Here is a 16334-nt window from a genome sequence, read left to right as displayed (position 1 = left end):
GCCTCTTTCACAGAAAAGACTCAGTTCACTGCTTTCTCTCCTTTCTTTCTATTAATTACTGTTCTACAATTAATTGTCATTGATTTTATCCTTTTGTCGTTCCTGTTCTTATTCCACATTACTTGAAGCAGAGAGGCATTCACCTTGCTATTGTTTTCCCCTTATTTTGCCATCAAAACATTGACTTCAAAACCATTATTTTCCTTTGGTTTGTTGGGTTTGCATGTTGCAGCTGCACCTTCATTTTTTTTTCTTGCTAATTGCGGGTACACTTTCAGATTTACATGGCAACAAGCAAATACTGATGATCACCCTGGCATCGGTTCAGGAAAGCATGTGCTTAAGTCCACTTAACAACAAAGGGAATTAAGCACGAGCTTGAAGTGGAGCATCTGCGTAAATGCCTTTCTTGAACAGGGATGCTTTACTGAATTGGGAGCCTTATCTGTAAACAGAAGATCTTCTGGTTTTTTCAGCGTCTAGTAATGCTCTTCAGTTCCATCATAAAAAAAAAAATCCTCCTATATGCTAATTCTGAGGCTAATCTGGAAACAACAGAGTTTTCAATTGCTGTGCAGACAACTGTTGAGAAGGAGCCGGCATGCCGCCGCCTTGAGCTTTGCTACATAGGAAACTTGCTATAAATCTCAATACTAGGATTAGGGCATACACGTGAAATGCAGTTCCAGGGCTCTTAAAATTCCTCTTCCCTCATATCTGCCTTCAGATCCCACTGGCGCAGAGACAAGTTTTTAGGCAGACCAGGTTCTTTGGGTGAATCTGATATCTTTTATTAGACCAACTTGAAAGTTGAAAAAAAAAATTTCTTAGCAACGTTTCGGGTTTCAAAACCCTTCGCCAGGCTGAGGAAGCATCTGCACTTGGCGTGTGCTCTTCCTGGATGGATGAAAAAAAAATTTTGAACTATTTAAGTTGGTCTATATATAAAAGATAGAGTTGGTCTAATAAAAGAGATCAGATTCACCCAAAGAACATTGTCTGCCTATGTCCTTAGACCCGCACGGCTACAACCTACACCCCTGTAACAAACAGTTTTTATACTCTTTAAAATCTAAAAATGAATGAATTAATTAAAAACTTGTAAGAAATGGGTTGTTAATAAAAAGAAAAATCCTAAACTTGATTTACCAGCTTAAGGCCCTTCTTTAGGTCATTTTATTGCAGTCGGATGAATCATAACCTTCTTCTTGATACAAATTTTACCAAGAAAGCACAGGTCACATCTCTGGGGTGCATTTCAGTAGCTTGGTTTTTCAGCTGTGTTGCAGAATCGTTGTTAGTTGTAGCTAACTTACAGATTCAATTGGAAAGGATGTTTTTTAAATTCCTAGTGAAAACAGCTTGCTTACTGATGGCTTTAAGATCACAGGAAGGGACATGAATAAAGTTTGGGACCTGATCATTTAGCGTGCCAGCTAGTTAGCGGTGTCTATCTTCTTTTAAAGCTGTTATTTCATTAAAGGAAGGCTGTCACCCGAGGCGAACTTGTGTAAAAGAAGTTTGCACTTAAATGACCAGGACTTTTATCCAGAAAATACTTTACCATGTGTTTAAATGCATCCTGCGTTCCTTTGGCTTCACTGAGATTTCAGTTAGCGTGTTTGAAGGGAGGTATTTGCTTATGGGGTTTTCCAAATTGCAGCTCAGATTCAGATTTCGCTCGTCCGACAGAAAAGGAGAGTTATCTGGAGATATCAGCAGAGCAAGCAGAATTGGAAGTCGGACCCAAAGCAAGTCCTTTGCCTCTTTTTTCCTCTGTCATCCCAAGCAGTATTTGAACCCCAGTTGTGGGACGGTGGGGGTTAATGCATGATGGCAGTGTCCACTTCCAACTGTTGCTGGCAGTGTTTGATATCTGATTATTGAACACTAGGTTCGTCCAGCTTTGTTTGTGCAGGTGAATGCCTTGCTACTTAACAAGACAAACAGAGCTACCAGCCGTAAAGTGCTACTTTACATAATGAAGGAGTCTGGACATAATGCTGTATTTTGGAAAGCTTGCCCTATGCCACCTGACGTGCCATGCAAGTCACTTTAGTAGAGCTTCTTCAGTCCAGGGGGAGTTGCCTCTCATGGCCAACACAGTCCTTTACAAAGGCAAAACATTACCACCAGTTATTACAGGGTTGAGCTGCAATCCAAGCTGGTTTATTCTCCTGCTGGTTTGCTCTAGTGATGTCAAACCATTTTGGTTTCCTCTGGAAACCAATGCCTTGCAAAACCTTGAGGAAGAAATTTCTGACTGAAGTGCTGCTGAGCCAGCTGATCTTCGGCACTGGAGCACAGAGCTCGAATACGATTCATTTCCAGCTTCCTATCTTGTGTCTTTTAGTGGCTTGATACATATCAGGGGGCTGAAAGGCAATGCCCTGTGATGACAGAAAGACTAAACTTGACTGACTTGAACGTGTTCGTTAACTATGTACTTTAATCCACAGGGGGCCCAGGAGGCAGCCCTGGTCTAAACAGCTGAGTGCCAGCCCTGGGTCCCAGTGTTGACTTTTGCCATTACCGTACTGTATAACCTCGGGCACGTCACTTAGCCTCTCTGCGCTCGTGGAAATGCAGGCAGTAGCATTGCCTTTACAGAAGTATAGTAACCATGCAAAAAATGTTGCTGTTTTATCGCAGTCGAAGTAAACCTCATACACGTCTGCAGCTGGTTCCAGCATTTTTTGGACTCTTTGCTTTATTTAAAAGATAGCATTATTAATTAAACCTGACAATCAAATATTCTTCAGAAATGCACCAACCTCATTTTCCTGCTGTTTGCTCCGTAGGCAAGAAACAAAGGTGTGTGAGACAAAGAAAGCAGATGGAGTGTTCAAAAGAGGCTCGTCTGACTTGAAAATAGAAGTCTCCACTATCAGATCAGAATTTTTAACATATACTGTTTCCATTGGCTTGCGAGATAAGATCTTTTATTGTTGAGTATAACCATTGTTAAAGGTCATTGTTGCAAAGGCTACATCATTTAGACTGGATGAGATCCCATTTTGGATAAATTCACAATTTTTCTTCCTAACAAGGTGATAGTATCAGGATTTGAATGTACAAGAGTGCTAGGTTACAGATTAAAGGCTTTTGTGTTCTAGAAACCATACTACGCCAGACTGCATGAGTTTCAGTGAGACGTGCAAGTCCCCAAAGTCAAGTAGGTTGATTAAAGTAGTACTTTATAGTCTTTGAAATACAGATAAAGTACAACTTTCCTGCATGGGGTTAATGTAGATTTTTTTTTTCCCTTGACAAGGCTGCACGTCTTTCCAAGGACATAATTCTAATCTCTTCTTAAACCTTTCATATGAACATTGTAAAAAGCTCCTTTGTGTTGTAATGCGTTTTTATAAAATATATAAATTTATATGCAAACTTTCAGCCTCATTTCATAAGATATATTTATCTGGAAATGATTATCTTGCAGCGAGGCAGTGTCTCAGTGTCGTCATTTTTGTGGCATCTTTTCATACTGTAAAAAGACTATAACATCTCAAGACTGAAAAAAAAATATTAACATTCATTCTCAGATACGCAGACATTTTTATTATCCTTCTCTCATTATGTCCCCTTGTCAGTGAACTCCTGGCAAGGACTTGAGATGTCTTTGAACCAAGGTTAAAACTGGATCGGGACTTGAACTTGACTTTCTCAAACTTCTTGCGAGTCTTGAAATTGGACATTCTTGAGAATCTGAAAATTAAATCACTTCTTTTTATTGGTACTGGGAGAGAGGAGGATATGGTTTCTGCTTTCCAGGTTGTTGGCCTGTCATTGTTACTCTTTCATATTCGGAGAATAAACCAAGCAGTTGCATGGTTCCTTGAGATTAAAGAAAACGAACTGTAATTTGGGATTAAGGGAAGGAACGGGAAAGAACAAGGGTGAAGTCAATAGCTCTCAGCCACTGTGAGACCAAAGCAGATGCTGTCTCCACTTTCAGTCGGGGGGTCAGTCTTAGAAATTTAAAAGTGCATGGGCATAAAACAAAACCACCCCACTCCTGTAGCTACATACTCAGTAGGATCAAACTAAGGTTCAAAGAACATGCTCGAACAGTTGGAAGAAATGTTTAGCCCGCTGGGACTGAGAATATTGATGTACCATTGGTATCCTGTCAGCAAGCTACTGGATAAGTAGATAAGAAATGGAAGAGAAAGTCACCCTAAATATTGTTAGGGAAACAGATGAACCAACTTCTGACAGGGTTACTTCTTTTCTAGGCTGTGTCTTTTTTCTTTAGTGTTTCCTCTATAAGCCATACACAAAGCTAAGGGTCTAAATGAAAACAAAGATACCCTGGATATATGGAGCTTGTGGTAGACTTTGCATCTTTGCTCGCAGATTGTAGAGCTGCTTTATTGTCAGCTGGGGGATTTTAATAGCACCAAATGGAGGAGAGAACGGCAGGCCTAGCAATCCTGGTTTCTGCAGACCCATACAACCAGGCGGACTCGGCACTGAACACGAGCAGCCACTGTATCCGATCCAAGCAATTCATTTCAGAGCAAGATATGTGACAGCTGGGCCTAGTATTGGTGAAGCAAAACTGCAGGTTGGCGAGAATATGTTGGGCTTTTATAGATCGTATTTCATAAAGCAGTTGCCATATGACATAAAACTTGGCCATCGCATGATGTGGGTACTTGGAATGAATATTACATGAAACCAAGCAAATATAACTGTCAGGCCAGAAATATCATTGTGGAGTGTGTGGTTGTGCCTGTGAGAAGAAAATCAAAGGTGAATAAAGCCTACTTGATGGTCACTAGCAGGTGCGATGGAGGACAGGTGATTGGAGAGCAGTTCAGCAGGAGATGGTACTTAGCCATAGGCATTGGGAAGGTGATCCATGTTAAAAGTGAACACACGTGGGAGATTGAAGCCCTTAAAAAACTTCTTGTTAATATTTTAAAATTGCAGGATCTGCCAGATTTGCCTATCAGAGAAGATTGACTTTACTTATGAAACTTGATCGCCTTGCTTAAAAGATTGAGGCCAGATTCTAATTTCAGGAACACCTGGGTACATGGAGTAAAACCTTTGAATTCGTTCGAGTTGCTTTAGATTTATGTTGTCATAGAAATCTGGCCCATACAGGTTGGATAGGATAACTAGCAAACCTAGAGCAGTCATCTTTGAGCAAATGATATTGGAAATTAAAGGTCATAGAATTGATGGCAAGGCTTAAGGAAACAGCAATTAGGCTGCTAGGAAGAGAAGCAAAATTAGTGGTAGTAGAAGTAGAAAGAGGAAAAAAAATATTAGAGTATTATTGATCTACATATCAAGTTGGCAGTTGCACAGAGTACAGTGTGGAGTTGTTTTACACCTCTTGGGTTTTTCTGAGATGCAGGCGACTTATTTAGGCCCTTTCAGTAGAAACACGGGGGTACAAAAATGGAATTTAAGGAAATTTAGGGTGGCTTTTGCTGGTTTCAGGGCTGCAGCTAGACAAATATATCACAATGCATGATTTATTAAACGAATTTAGTCATTTTCTTTTAGACAAATTGTCTGCAAGCAGATGGGGGGTTATTCATTTGTCTCCTGTACAGCCTTTTTTGCTAAATATTCTGTGTGAAAAATACCAACCTCTGATCTAATCATAAACTCTTCAGTAGGAGTTTTCCCTTAAGTATTCCATGGTGTCATTCAATATTCAAGCTGTATGATTGCTCACCTATTTCATAAGATGTCATTTCAGTATAAACTGCGCCGGCCTGAACTATTTTTTTTTTTTTTGGTAATAAGTGGAAAAACCTTTGTTTATAAACCAAAACTTCACCTTGCAAAAAATCATACAAGCAAAACTTTGGTGTCACGGATATTCATAGAAGTCAGGTAGGCATATGAGCACGGAAGAAATTAAATTGTATTTAAGTCATCAGAATGAACCTGAATAATTTTCTTCCTATTCATCCATCTCAATTCATCACCCACTGGGAGTGGCTGTGGTAAACTAATGGGCTTTACTTCATCGTGTTTGGCTTTACAGCTCAGGCTATAGATTTAGCACATGCAAAGTCATCTCGTTAACTTATTTCCCCCACTTATTTCCTTTCTTCTTTTGAGTGATGCTTATATATTTGTGCTGTCAAGTACTGAGCAAGACAAAATTAACCTCTAGGGTTAAATGACTTCAGTATAATCTGATGCAACCTGGCAATCAAAATGAATTATTACGTTTCAGTAGCATATGAGTTCAGACAGACCAGCTCTGGAGGAATGAAAGAGGAACTTTCACAAATGTACCCGTACCAAAATAAAACCTGGAACCTCTGTAATTCAAGATGAATAGGCCAAGTTTAAGAAATAATGGTAGCTAGGCAGAGCAAGTCTATATCTCAGAATGCAAACCAAGCCTGAATAGCAGTCAGCCACAAAATTACTAGCAGAGGATTAAAACAAAATGAAGAGAGTGAAAAAAATTGTAATGCAGCAATAGCAAATGAAGCTAAATAAACTGAAGATGCATCCTGGAAAATGTAGCAAGTAAGGGCAGTCGCAGCTTTATTGTTCTTCTTCTTTACTCCAGCAGTCACCGCTGCTTCCCTATTGTCTTAGTATTAAAGTAGACACGTGTCTCTTTATTTAACCACCCCCCCTTGCACTTCTACATTGCACTTCTATTGAAGGAAACAAGCAGCTGCCACAAATTAACCCCCTGCCCTCCCACCAGTTGCCATTCGGATTTCCGCCCCCTGCCCAATCTGCTGCTCTGCTGTCTGCTTCCTGCCTGATCTGCTTCTCTGCCTTCTGCTCCCCGTCCTACCTGTGGCTGTGCTGGCTGCCCCTTCCCAGTCTGCTGCAGCGCATACCACACGTAAGAGGCTGCCCATGCACGCCGCTTGTGGCGTACGTGCTGCATGCGGACAGCACAGTGAGACAGGGCATTGTTCATCCTTCTCAAGTACGTCAGGGTGGGGAGGAAGTTGCATGAAATTAGATTGGAATCACTCAAACCTCTGTCCTTCCAGTAACACCTCCAGTACGTGCCAGCTGAGGATCTGTCCCTATAGATCAACTTCAACTGAAGCCCCTCAATCCTGGCTGGTGCTGAATGCTGCCTGAATGGGGCTGATAGCCATCAACTCCAAATGAATAGAAGGGATAACATCTTCAAAGGTGCTTTGCACTTAACAGCACTGACACCCACTGTTATGGCAAAGTCTTGTAGAGAGCTGCAACCTTCCAATCAGGTATTATGTTCAAGACAAAAAATCACTCCTACAGAATTCTGTGGGCCCAAAAAAAAGCCTTTGGAAAAGATGCTGTTCTCTCAATAATGTTATGGGCTGGCACAGCAATTTCTATAAAGCTCTGTTGGCTTCATCCCTGGTACATTCCCTAGGGGCTTTGCACAAAGGACCACATGGGATGGGAGCATGTAGGATGTGACCATTGAGAATAATAGCTGTTCAGCCTCTCCCTTCTATTTTGTAAAAGTTGCACTGATGATTTGCTTCGAATGAGTTTACCCTGTTTGATTTTACAAGTAGTAAACCCCATAACAGACCAAAGTTGGGGATTCTCCATCATTGCATATTCAGTCTCTCGCCAAAGGCTACAGGGGAACGGAGTCAGCCCCAAAATGGATGTTGAGTAATTGCTTTAGGACCATCATGAGGTCACTTTTTACATTTCTCTTAACTGCCATGATTTGAGATGTGGGCACTGCTACATTTTGCTCCATTGAAATTACATGATCCCTTGATTTCAAACAGCGCATTCAGCTGCCCAAGCAAACCCAGGGCCCATCAACTTGTCATCCCTGGCATGCAGTGCAACGTTAATCTAATCCAATGGGAAATGATAACCAGGGCGGATTTAGTAAGAGACAATCCTGCTTAACTAATCTCCTTGAGTTCTTTGGAGCAGGCTGCTGACAAGATTGATACTAGAAGTGTGCACATGACATAATCTAATGGATTTTTCAAAAGGTTTTTGATAAATTTCCATTTGATGTTCCTCCGCTCAAACTGCGTGCTGCAGAGGTTCCCAATTGGGCATGAGAATCGATGAAGGACTGGCGACAGGGGGGGAAACCAGAGGAATTGAAAGAGGTACTATATGTATTGGAGCTCAAATTATTTAGAGACGTCCCACTGTTCTTCTCCTCTACCAGGCAGACCCAGGACAAGGCGCGATCTGTATTTGCTAATGAAAATTTACTTAGGACAGGTGCAAAAGAAAAAATCGAGCAAAATACCATTATGGGCACTACTAGAGGGCAAAACTAAATTTAGAATAGCATACAGCAAATAAGATATTTTTGCTGTCGGATGTGACGTAATATATGCTGGTTGCAAGTACTGGTAGAGGTAAGTGTCCAGAGAATGGTAGCAGGTAGCACAATAGTACTTTACAAGAGCTTTTGAGCTGAACAATAAAATAGTCATTCATTATAATTAGCACACTTCTTCTTTTATGCATGTTGCAAGCTTGGTTTTCAGCAGTGGTTTGTGACCACAGTTTGGGACAGAATTTCCGTTTTGGAACGGGGCCAGTAGTACTCATTGTTTTCCCAGGGTTTCATTTGCCTTGTGCCAATCTAAATGGCATTTTGCAAGTGGTAATGGGAGCTTTTGAAGGGTGAGCGCTTTTGAAAAATTGGCAACTCCATTTATGCACCTAAATCATAGAAAATGAGGGTTGGAAGGGACCTCAGGAGGTCACATCTAGTCCAACCCCCTGCTCAAAGCAGGACCAGCCCCAGCTACATCATCCCAGCCAAGGCTTTGTTCAGCTGGGCCTTAAAAACTTCCAAGGATGGAGAGTCCACCACCACTCTAGGTAACCTGTTCCAGTGCTTCACCACCTTCCTAGTGAGAAAATGTTTCCTAATAGCCAACCTAAACTTCGCTTGCTGTAACTTGAGACTGTTGCTCCTTGTTCTGTCACCTGCCACCACTGAGAACAGATGAGAGCTTTTAGGCCATTAAAGTGGAAAATATTAACTGTGCAAGATCTTTGGTCTTATACATGATAAATCAAGTGGTACATAGAGAGAAATGCGGCTCAGGTGCTATAAGGTGCAAAAACTGGACGAGTTGCATGCAACCCACTAGAATTAACTACCAGGAAAGGCCCAGGCAAAATTACCAGAAAAGCTTTGACAAATCAGACAAAGGCAAAAGCAGAAAGAGGAAAAATTCAGTAACATCTCTGAAGAAGCAATAAGATTGCATTTTGGGAAAACTGGGTAACCCAAGACATCTAATATTAAGGGGCCGACTTTTTCACCTGTGGTCGTTACAATTAGCAGTTCAGATTATTATGACTGAAAGGAATGAGCAAGTAGAAGGTTTTGTCTGTTGTTTCAGTTTGTCGAATGTCTCGTTTTGATGACACTGTCAGTTTCTCTTGGAGGCTTGGTGAGTTTCGGGGGGCGGGGTGAGCTTTATTTATTAATGAGTCCAATTTATCAAATAACAAATGTAACATTTAAAGATGCCTCCCATCTTCTAAACCAGTGGTCTCCAAACTTTTTTGATCGTGCACCCCTAGCAGTAAAAGATTTTTGAGCATGCACCCCAATATATGTATATTTATATAAATAGAAATAGAAGTTCTAGTATTTTCTTCCTGCACCCCAGTGAATCGTCTTGCGCACCCCTTGGCGTGCGCGCACCCCACTTTGGAGACCACTGCTCTAAAATAGACATAAAAACGTATTTATCTTCTATCCACAGAGCTGCCTTAAGTCACTGTCCACAGGAGTCTTGTGTTCTTTTCTTCTCTTCCTTTCAGTCTCTGGCTGTTCCTTTATGTTTCAGTTGTTAAGCTTTTTTGTTCCTTCCTTTCTACATAATAATTCATTCCCTCTTTTTCCTCAGTTCTCTGCATAATAACAATCTCATTATTTCCTACTCTTCCCTGTTTTTCAGTTTAAAATTTATTCCAAATTTGTTCTTAAGTGGTAGCTCATAGAATTTGTACTCTCCTTTAATGTTCAGAAAAAAGTTAGTTGCAGCTTCCTTTGGTGACATAGGTCTTTCAGACAGCAGCAGGAGAGAGAAAATCATTTCAAGAGGAGGACATGGGATTAAAACCACATGTGATGAAGGGATGCAGGCAGTATCTGAATGTGCTTATAGCTTGGATTTTACTTGTGAGTACCTTCCTGGAGCCCTGAGGCCCTGTTCATTAGGCTGACTTCAATGCCAGCTAGTGACTTGTCCCTAAAGTCTTCAGAGCTCCTGAAGAATATTACCTCTTCTCTTTCATTTGCAGTATTCAGGGGAGGTGCCCGAAAACCGCGTGGAAGTTGTAGTCGCAAATTTAACGGTGATGGACCGGGACCAGCCCCACTCGCCCAACTGGAATGCCGTGTACCGCATCATCAGCGGAGACCCCTCGGGCCACTTCACCATTCGGACGGACCCCGTCACCAACGAAGGCATGGTAACTGTGGTGAAGGTAGGTGACTTCAGCAGGAGCCAGAGCAAATCAATTTGTGTGGCTATCTAATCGAATGACTCCCCAAAGGAAGCCCAGAGGGTCTGGTGTTGTTTCGTGTCGTCTTTGCTTAGGATTGTCAGTGTTTGAATCTCCATCTGCCGTTTCCCCTGTCTCGGTGGTACAGGTGACGTGCAGGCTGCTACTTCAAGCTTAAACCACTCAGCCTTGGCTCACCGCCCTCTCATTTCCTGGCAATCCCACCACAGACTCCCACAGATGCTAACACAATGAAGTCAGGGCCCACTTCTGCTTGCCTTCGTGCTGCATGCACACTAAGCTTGGACTCTGTAGTTGCTCGCAGACTGACGTGCTGTGGGACTTGGAGTGCACCTTGCTCCCCGTAGGTGGGAGAGTGCACAGCTGCATGTGAGAGAGGCAGCAGGACAGCTCAGCATGGGACCTCAGTAACTCATCTCTTATGCAGAGAGGGTGTGGAGAAATAGCAGCCTACAGCTGAGCCTCCAGAAGGAGGGCTGAGCTTGTCAGTAGAGGAGGGAAGAGGCAGACGGCTGGTACAGGGAACATCTGACTCGGGTACCGTTGCCTGAGAAGTTTGGGAACTCTGATACTAAGCAAATAAATGCACTTTGTCGACCCGATCCTTAGCTATGCTGAAGCCCAGAGATGCTTCACCCGTTTATACCAGCCAGGGATTTGGCCCAAAACACCCTTCGAGAAACCTGCCCGTGATATTCAAACTACCGTCTTATTCCACTACTTGTTGCTTTCAGCGTTATGGCGGAAGAGGCCAGGAGTAACAGGTGTAGAAATCTGCCTGATCTTGGCATTCGCATTTCCTAATGCTTTCTGTTCCATAGCTTGAATCCTGCAGGTACGCGGAACAGATATCAAATTGCAGCGCCCTTCATCCCTCCAAAAGGACACAAGTTTATCTTCATTTAAGGGTTTGCTTCACGTTCCCATACAGAAGACCAGCAAACCAGGCAGTGAATGCCTCTGCATTTATTGTATGCAGCCGGGACACAACTGAATTCATTCAACATTCAGTGAATCAGTTACCAGATAAGATTCCTATGGATGTTCTCACTGACTATCAAAAAAGTAAAGGAAGCCTGAATAGGCAGCTGTGATCTATGGGAACTTGCCCTACACGTTCTGTGCGCTGCACCTGAAAAGAATTATTTATACTGCTGAGAACAAAGCCTTTCCCTTTTTGCAGCCAGTGACCTTCACTTAACCAAAAGTTTTTAATACGTTATAATGCGGCACAGAAGTTTAAAGAGCAACACAATTAAAGAATGACTCTGCAGGGAAAAAAACACTCCCTTGTAGCTAAGAAATTGCAGTCACTCTTCATACACACAGTTTGAGTATTCAGAAAAATGACATTGGTGAAATGCCATTGAGATTACGTTGGCAGGAATGTGTGAGCTTGCGAGCTTGTCCTGTTTTCTGCCCCTTAGGTTATATGTGTGTGTGTGTTTGCAGATGCCACTTTGCTGAAACTTTAAGGGAAACATCATCTTACCTGCTAGATGATATTGCATCAGGGTTTTTATGTTAATCGCTCTTATTGCTCTTGAACGATGACTGGCAGCCTTCTCCAGTACATTAGAGTGCCCCTCCAAGTTTCATTGGTGGTGGGTGTGTGCCTGTGTGTGTGCGACCTGTGTGTGCACGGGTGTGCGTGATGCTTAAAGGACAAAAGCTAAGCAGGTCCAACGTGAAACACTTGGGGTTTTTTTTCCACATCAGCAGCCAATCTGCAAATACTTGTAACTTCCCTGCCCCCATCCTAATCGAGGCGCGTGTCAAGTGTCATGACTGCAGTTTTAAAGCTGCATCAAAGTGAAAAACAGGGGATTTATGTGATCACCCTTGCTGCGCCAAGACGCTTGCATAATGAACCAGCCTTTATTCAGAACTTGCAGGCGGAAAGCAGGACACATTTGTCAAGACACCCAGGGTGCCAGGGTTGACTTTCCATTCCTGAGTAACCAACAGTGATCATGATGCAAAGAACCACAGGGAAATGGCATTATGTCACATTGAGCTCAAAGCCTGAGATTGCATTGTAATTGTCTACAGTGTCTGACCTCCCCTGATCCTTCTGTGTGTTCTCGTTTCATCTAACTGGAAGACCGTCTCTCTCGTCTATCGGCCTCCACCGCGAGGCAAGTTTGCTCAAAATGATCTATGCTTTGTTGTATATCATGGTCCCCTTAGAGATGATTGGTGCCTGTGTCTCCAAGGTATTGTTGTTAGTATTGCATTTATTATGCTCTTTATAGCATTGTGTATAATAACATGTCTAATATCGCATATCATAAGGCATGGATCATTTTGAGAAAAGCTGCCTCATTATGGAGGCAGATCGGTGAGAGAGACACCGGGAAAGATGTGTGACCAAACACTGCCAGGATCCATGCAACATCACCAGGATCTCCTCCTTCCTCCCAGAACCGTTAGCCACGGCTGCAGTTGAGCTTGCAGATCTTGGATTGGCCTCCTCAGTCATCTACAGATGCACTGATGACTTCCCTGTTTACTAGAAGACTGTCGTCCTCGTATTGATGGACTGCTCCAAGTGGGAGACATTTTTGATGCTCCTTGGCACCGAGAATGAGCATTATTGCTCGGGATTCAGTGCCCGTGCTGGGGAAGGGAAGCCTGTTAGGTTTCCACTTTATTTCTGCCTTGTTCTTAGTTAAGAGTTCAGGGCAGGCAACTCTCTGCAAACTGATTGCTGTGGCTGGTCAGGGATCCTTACTCACGGTGCATGAGTTGTCTCCTCTGTTGGTCTCTGATTGGATCAGGGAGACTTTTTGAGCAAGAGAAGAACGAGGAAAGCCAGAGAGTGAACTTCCTACTCACGGTCATTAGTCTGCAAGGTGCCATTCTCCCCTCCGTCCTGCCTTCCCCTGACTTCAGACTAAACCCCTAACTACCTCTTTAATCATGAGGCATTAAGCACCCATGGTGCTCCCATGAAATCAATGGGACTAATGGTGTAATTCCTCACTGTTGTAAGTAGAGAGGTTCACATCCTGGTCTGCAGTGAATAACAAATACAATGCAAAGAAGGATGTGAAGAACACCCACCTCCACCTAGATCTTTCAGCGCACATTTGCAAAAGGGCAGACAGGCACCCAGCCCCCAAAGCCATTCTCAGTTCAAGTTAATCTTTGCAAAGGCTGTTTTTGCAGTCTTTAACCAGCCCTCAGCAAAGCCACATCTGCTTTTCTAGCTTGATCACTGAAGGGTAGAATATCATTTCTGTTTTTCATATAATTTCCAAACCATTTTCATAATGGAGAAAGACCCGGGCCTCCGAAGCAAGCCTGGCGAATGGGGAGAGAGCCACTTCCCACTCAGCTGAGACACGGCAGAGTCTGAAACAATCTCCAAGAGCAGCAGTGGATGCCCTGTGGGAGCTGGCTCACGAAAATGTTATTATGGCTCAGAGACAGGGATTTACAATGCAGATGCTTCCGTGGTTATTTGTCTCACTTTGGGCAGCACAGGAACATAAGGGAAACGCATTCCCTCTGGTTAAAGGTGCCTTCAGAAGAGAACACGTTGCCCTCTGCTTTATCCTGCTGTATCTGGGTAACATGAGGCTGTGTGCTCAAGCAGCATGGTTCAGAGGAGGTCTTTGCAAGGTGGTGCTTCAGAGCTGTTTTGGCCAGCCTCAAATTATGCATGCCCAACAAGTTGCGGGGGCATGCCTCATATCAGTAGTGCAGTCAGGGACCTGGGAGAGCCCATCTGCCCAGCTGGCATGTGCAAATGTAGAAGTTCCCTCTGCAGCTCCACACCTGCTCTCATGCACGCAAGGCGTTGTGCACATAATAAGGTGGAAAACTATCTGCACTGCAGGCTGGAGTGGTGGGCTGAGATACCCAAACCGGCTCTGTGTGAGCCAGCAGAGTGACTAGTAGCAGTCTGGCTGCAGCAGCTTGGGCCTCTGTCCAGCCAAGGCAGGGATCCTGTGGGTAAAAAGAGGATGTGGTGATGTAATTAAAGACTGGATCATAATATAGACATGCAAGGGGCTGAACTAAGGCTGCACAGGCAGCCTTTACTCTGTCTTGCAAGTGTGTGGCATTGCTACCTTAATCCCGTTCTTTTAATGCTTTTTCTTGTGTATGCCATTTAATATAAACACACGACTTCCTCTCTAGAAAATAAAAGACAAGGGCCATATGCAGACGAAACGAGGGGTGTGTGTGCACAACACTTTAAAGCGGGCTAAATGCTTTTGCGCCGCTTTAATGGTGTCGGGGTTTGCATGCCTCGGTGGCGTATTGCGCATTAATTCCAGCCGCTGTAGGAAATTCGGCGGCGTAATGAGCCTTAAATGACTTGGGGCTCAGCAAACTAAAACTCCCCTGAGGTCCAAGGCTCCATGCAGCTCTGCAGGAAGCCCTGCAGGCAGCCTGGCAGCAGCCCAGGAAAACAGGGTCCACCCAAAAAAAGTGGCGAGCCTGATCTTTTTATTCCCCTCCCCACCCCAGAGCCTGCCTGCCTGCCTGAGCTGCACGGGGGCCCAGTGCTTCCCTCCACGGCTGCAGTGCCCCCCAGGACTACCCGAGTCGGGTGCCCGTGGGCGAGTGCCACCTCGGGAGGAAGCACCAGCCACCCCCCCTGCAGCCCAGGGACCGCTCTGCCCACTGGCAGCTAGCCCTCCCCTCCTCTCCCCGCCCGAGAGGCAGGTAAGTCAGTGGGGTGTGTGCACGACACAGGGGTTTAATCGGCCCTAAATTGAAGCGGTGTTTTTCAAAACCCACCGGTTCAATTTAGGGCCCCCGTTTTGTCTACACATGCCCATAGGTGACAATCAGAGTCTGTCTGAGACGCATTCTCATCCTGGATGTAACAGATTTCTAAGTCTTTGCTCCTGCTGTCAGCCTAATCGATATGTAGCATTTCCAGTGACACGAAGATGGAGCGTGTTAGTACAGTGCGAAGAACTGAGCTCTGGAGGGAGCGAACCTCAGCAAAGTCTGTCCTGTCATGTCTGCTTAATACTCCCCCACTTGCCATCCGTTGCTCAGGAAAAAACCATATGGTGCCTCAGAGACATAGAAATGAAACCTCAACTGCTGCCGTCTGTGTGCAGAGCTGGCATTTGTGTGTCCCCCTCTCCACCTGGGCATGCAGCCCCACTGCCCTAAGGCTCTGGTGTCCCTGTGTCAGCTGGCAGTGAGCCTCAAGAGGACATCCCTGAGGTGTGCATTACAGTCCAGCCCTTCCCCCTGCCACCGTACATGCCTCCCTGCTGGGCACCTACACAGAGAGGGGCTGAGAAACTGGATACAGCAGCTTTGCACCTGCCAGCAACTCCCTCCTATGCAGCGTATCCCCCACTAGGGTTGGGCAGTTGGTCTCCATTCCCTTTGTGGAAAGAGTGTGGAGCTCAGCGTCCGTGACCATGGAGGCAAGACTACCGAGGACAGGTGTGTGTAGCACTCCCTCAGTGCTCACCAGAGCTCTGCTCTCTGGGGCGCTTGTACACGTGACACCATTACCATGTACGCTTGATGAAAATGTCACTCAGTGTGGCTTAATGGCATCACACTACATGTACAAGAGTCGGGGGGGGTTAAAATGAGTCTGCATTGTTGCAAATTAAACTACATCCCGATGTAGGTTAGTTTGCAATGCTGCATTGCAGCTGTCAGTGGCTGTGGGGGAGGCGGGCAGGCTTCACAGAAAAAGGGGATCAAGCCCCTCACAACTTCTGCCCTTAGCAGGCGCCTGCTGAAAGCTGAAGTGGTGGGGGCCTGATCCTTCTTTTTATTTTTTTTGGTGGAGCCTGCTTTCCTCTCCCATGGCTGGGGGGCAAGCTGCTGGTCGGCTGAGCTAACCCACCCAGCCCGCTAGCAGC

The 16334-nt window shown here is 44.4% G+C and overlaps 1 protein-coding gene across 1 annotated transcript in view; it reads left to right on the top strand.

Annotated features, from left to right (window-relative positions):
* CDH4 (cadherin 4) overlaps positions 1 to 16334 on the top strand; it is an 806448-nt gene that overhangs the window by 755982 nt on the left and 34132 nt on the right. The window contains exon 9 of the mRNA XM_019509758.1: positions 10255 to 10440. Within this exon, the coding sequence (XP_019365303.1) occupies positions 10255 to 10440 (186 nt within the window). The remainder of the gene's footprint in view (positions 1 to 10254; positions 10441 to 16334) is intronic.

Source organism: Gavialis gangeticus, unplaced genomic scaffold (genome assembly GCF_001723915.1).
Source record: "Gavialis gangeticus isolate Ggan-Ray unplaced genomic scaffold, GavGan_comp1, whole genome shotgun sequence".
Taxonomy (NCBI): Eukaryota; Metazoa; Chordata; order Crocodylia; family Gavialidae; genus Gavialis; species Gavialis gangeticus.
This window is presented reverse-complemented; position numbering and strand designations above follow the sequence as displayed.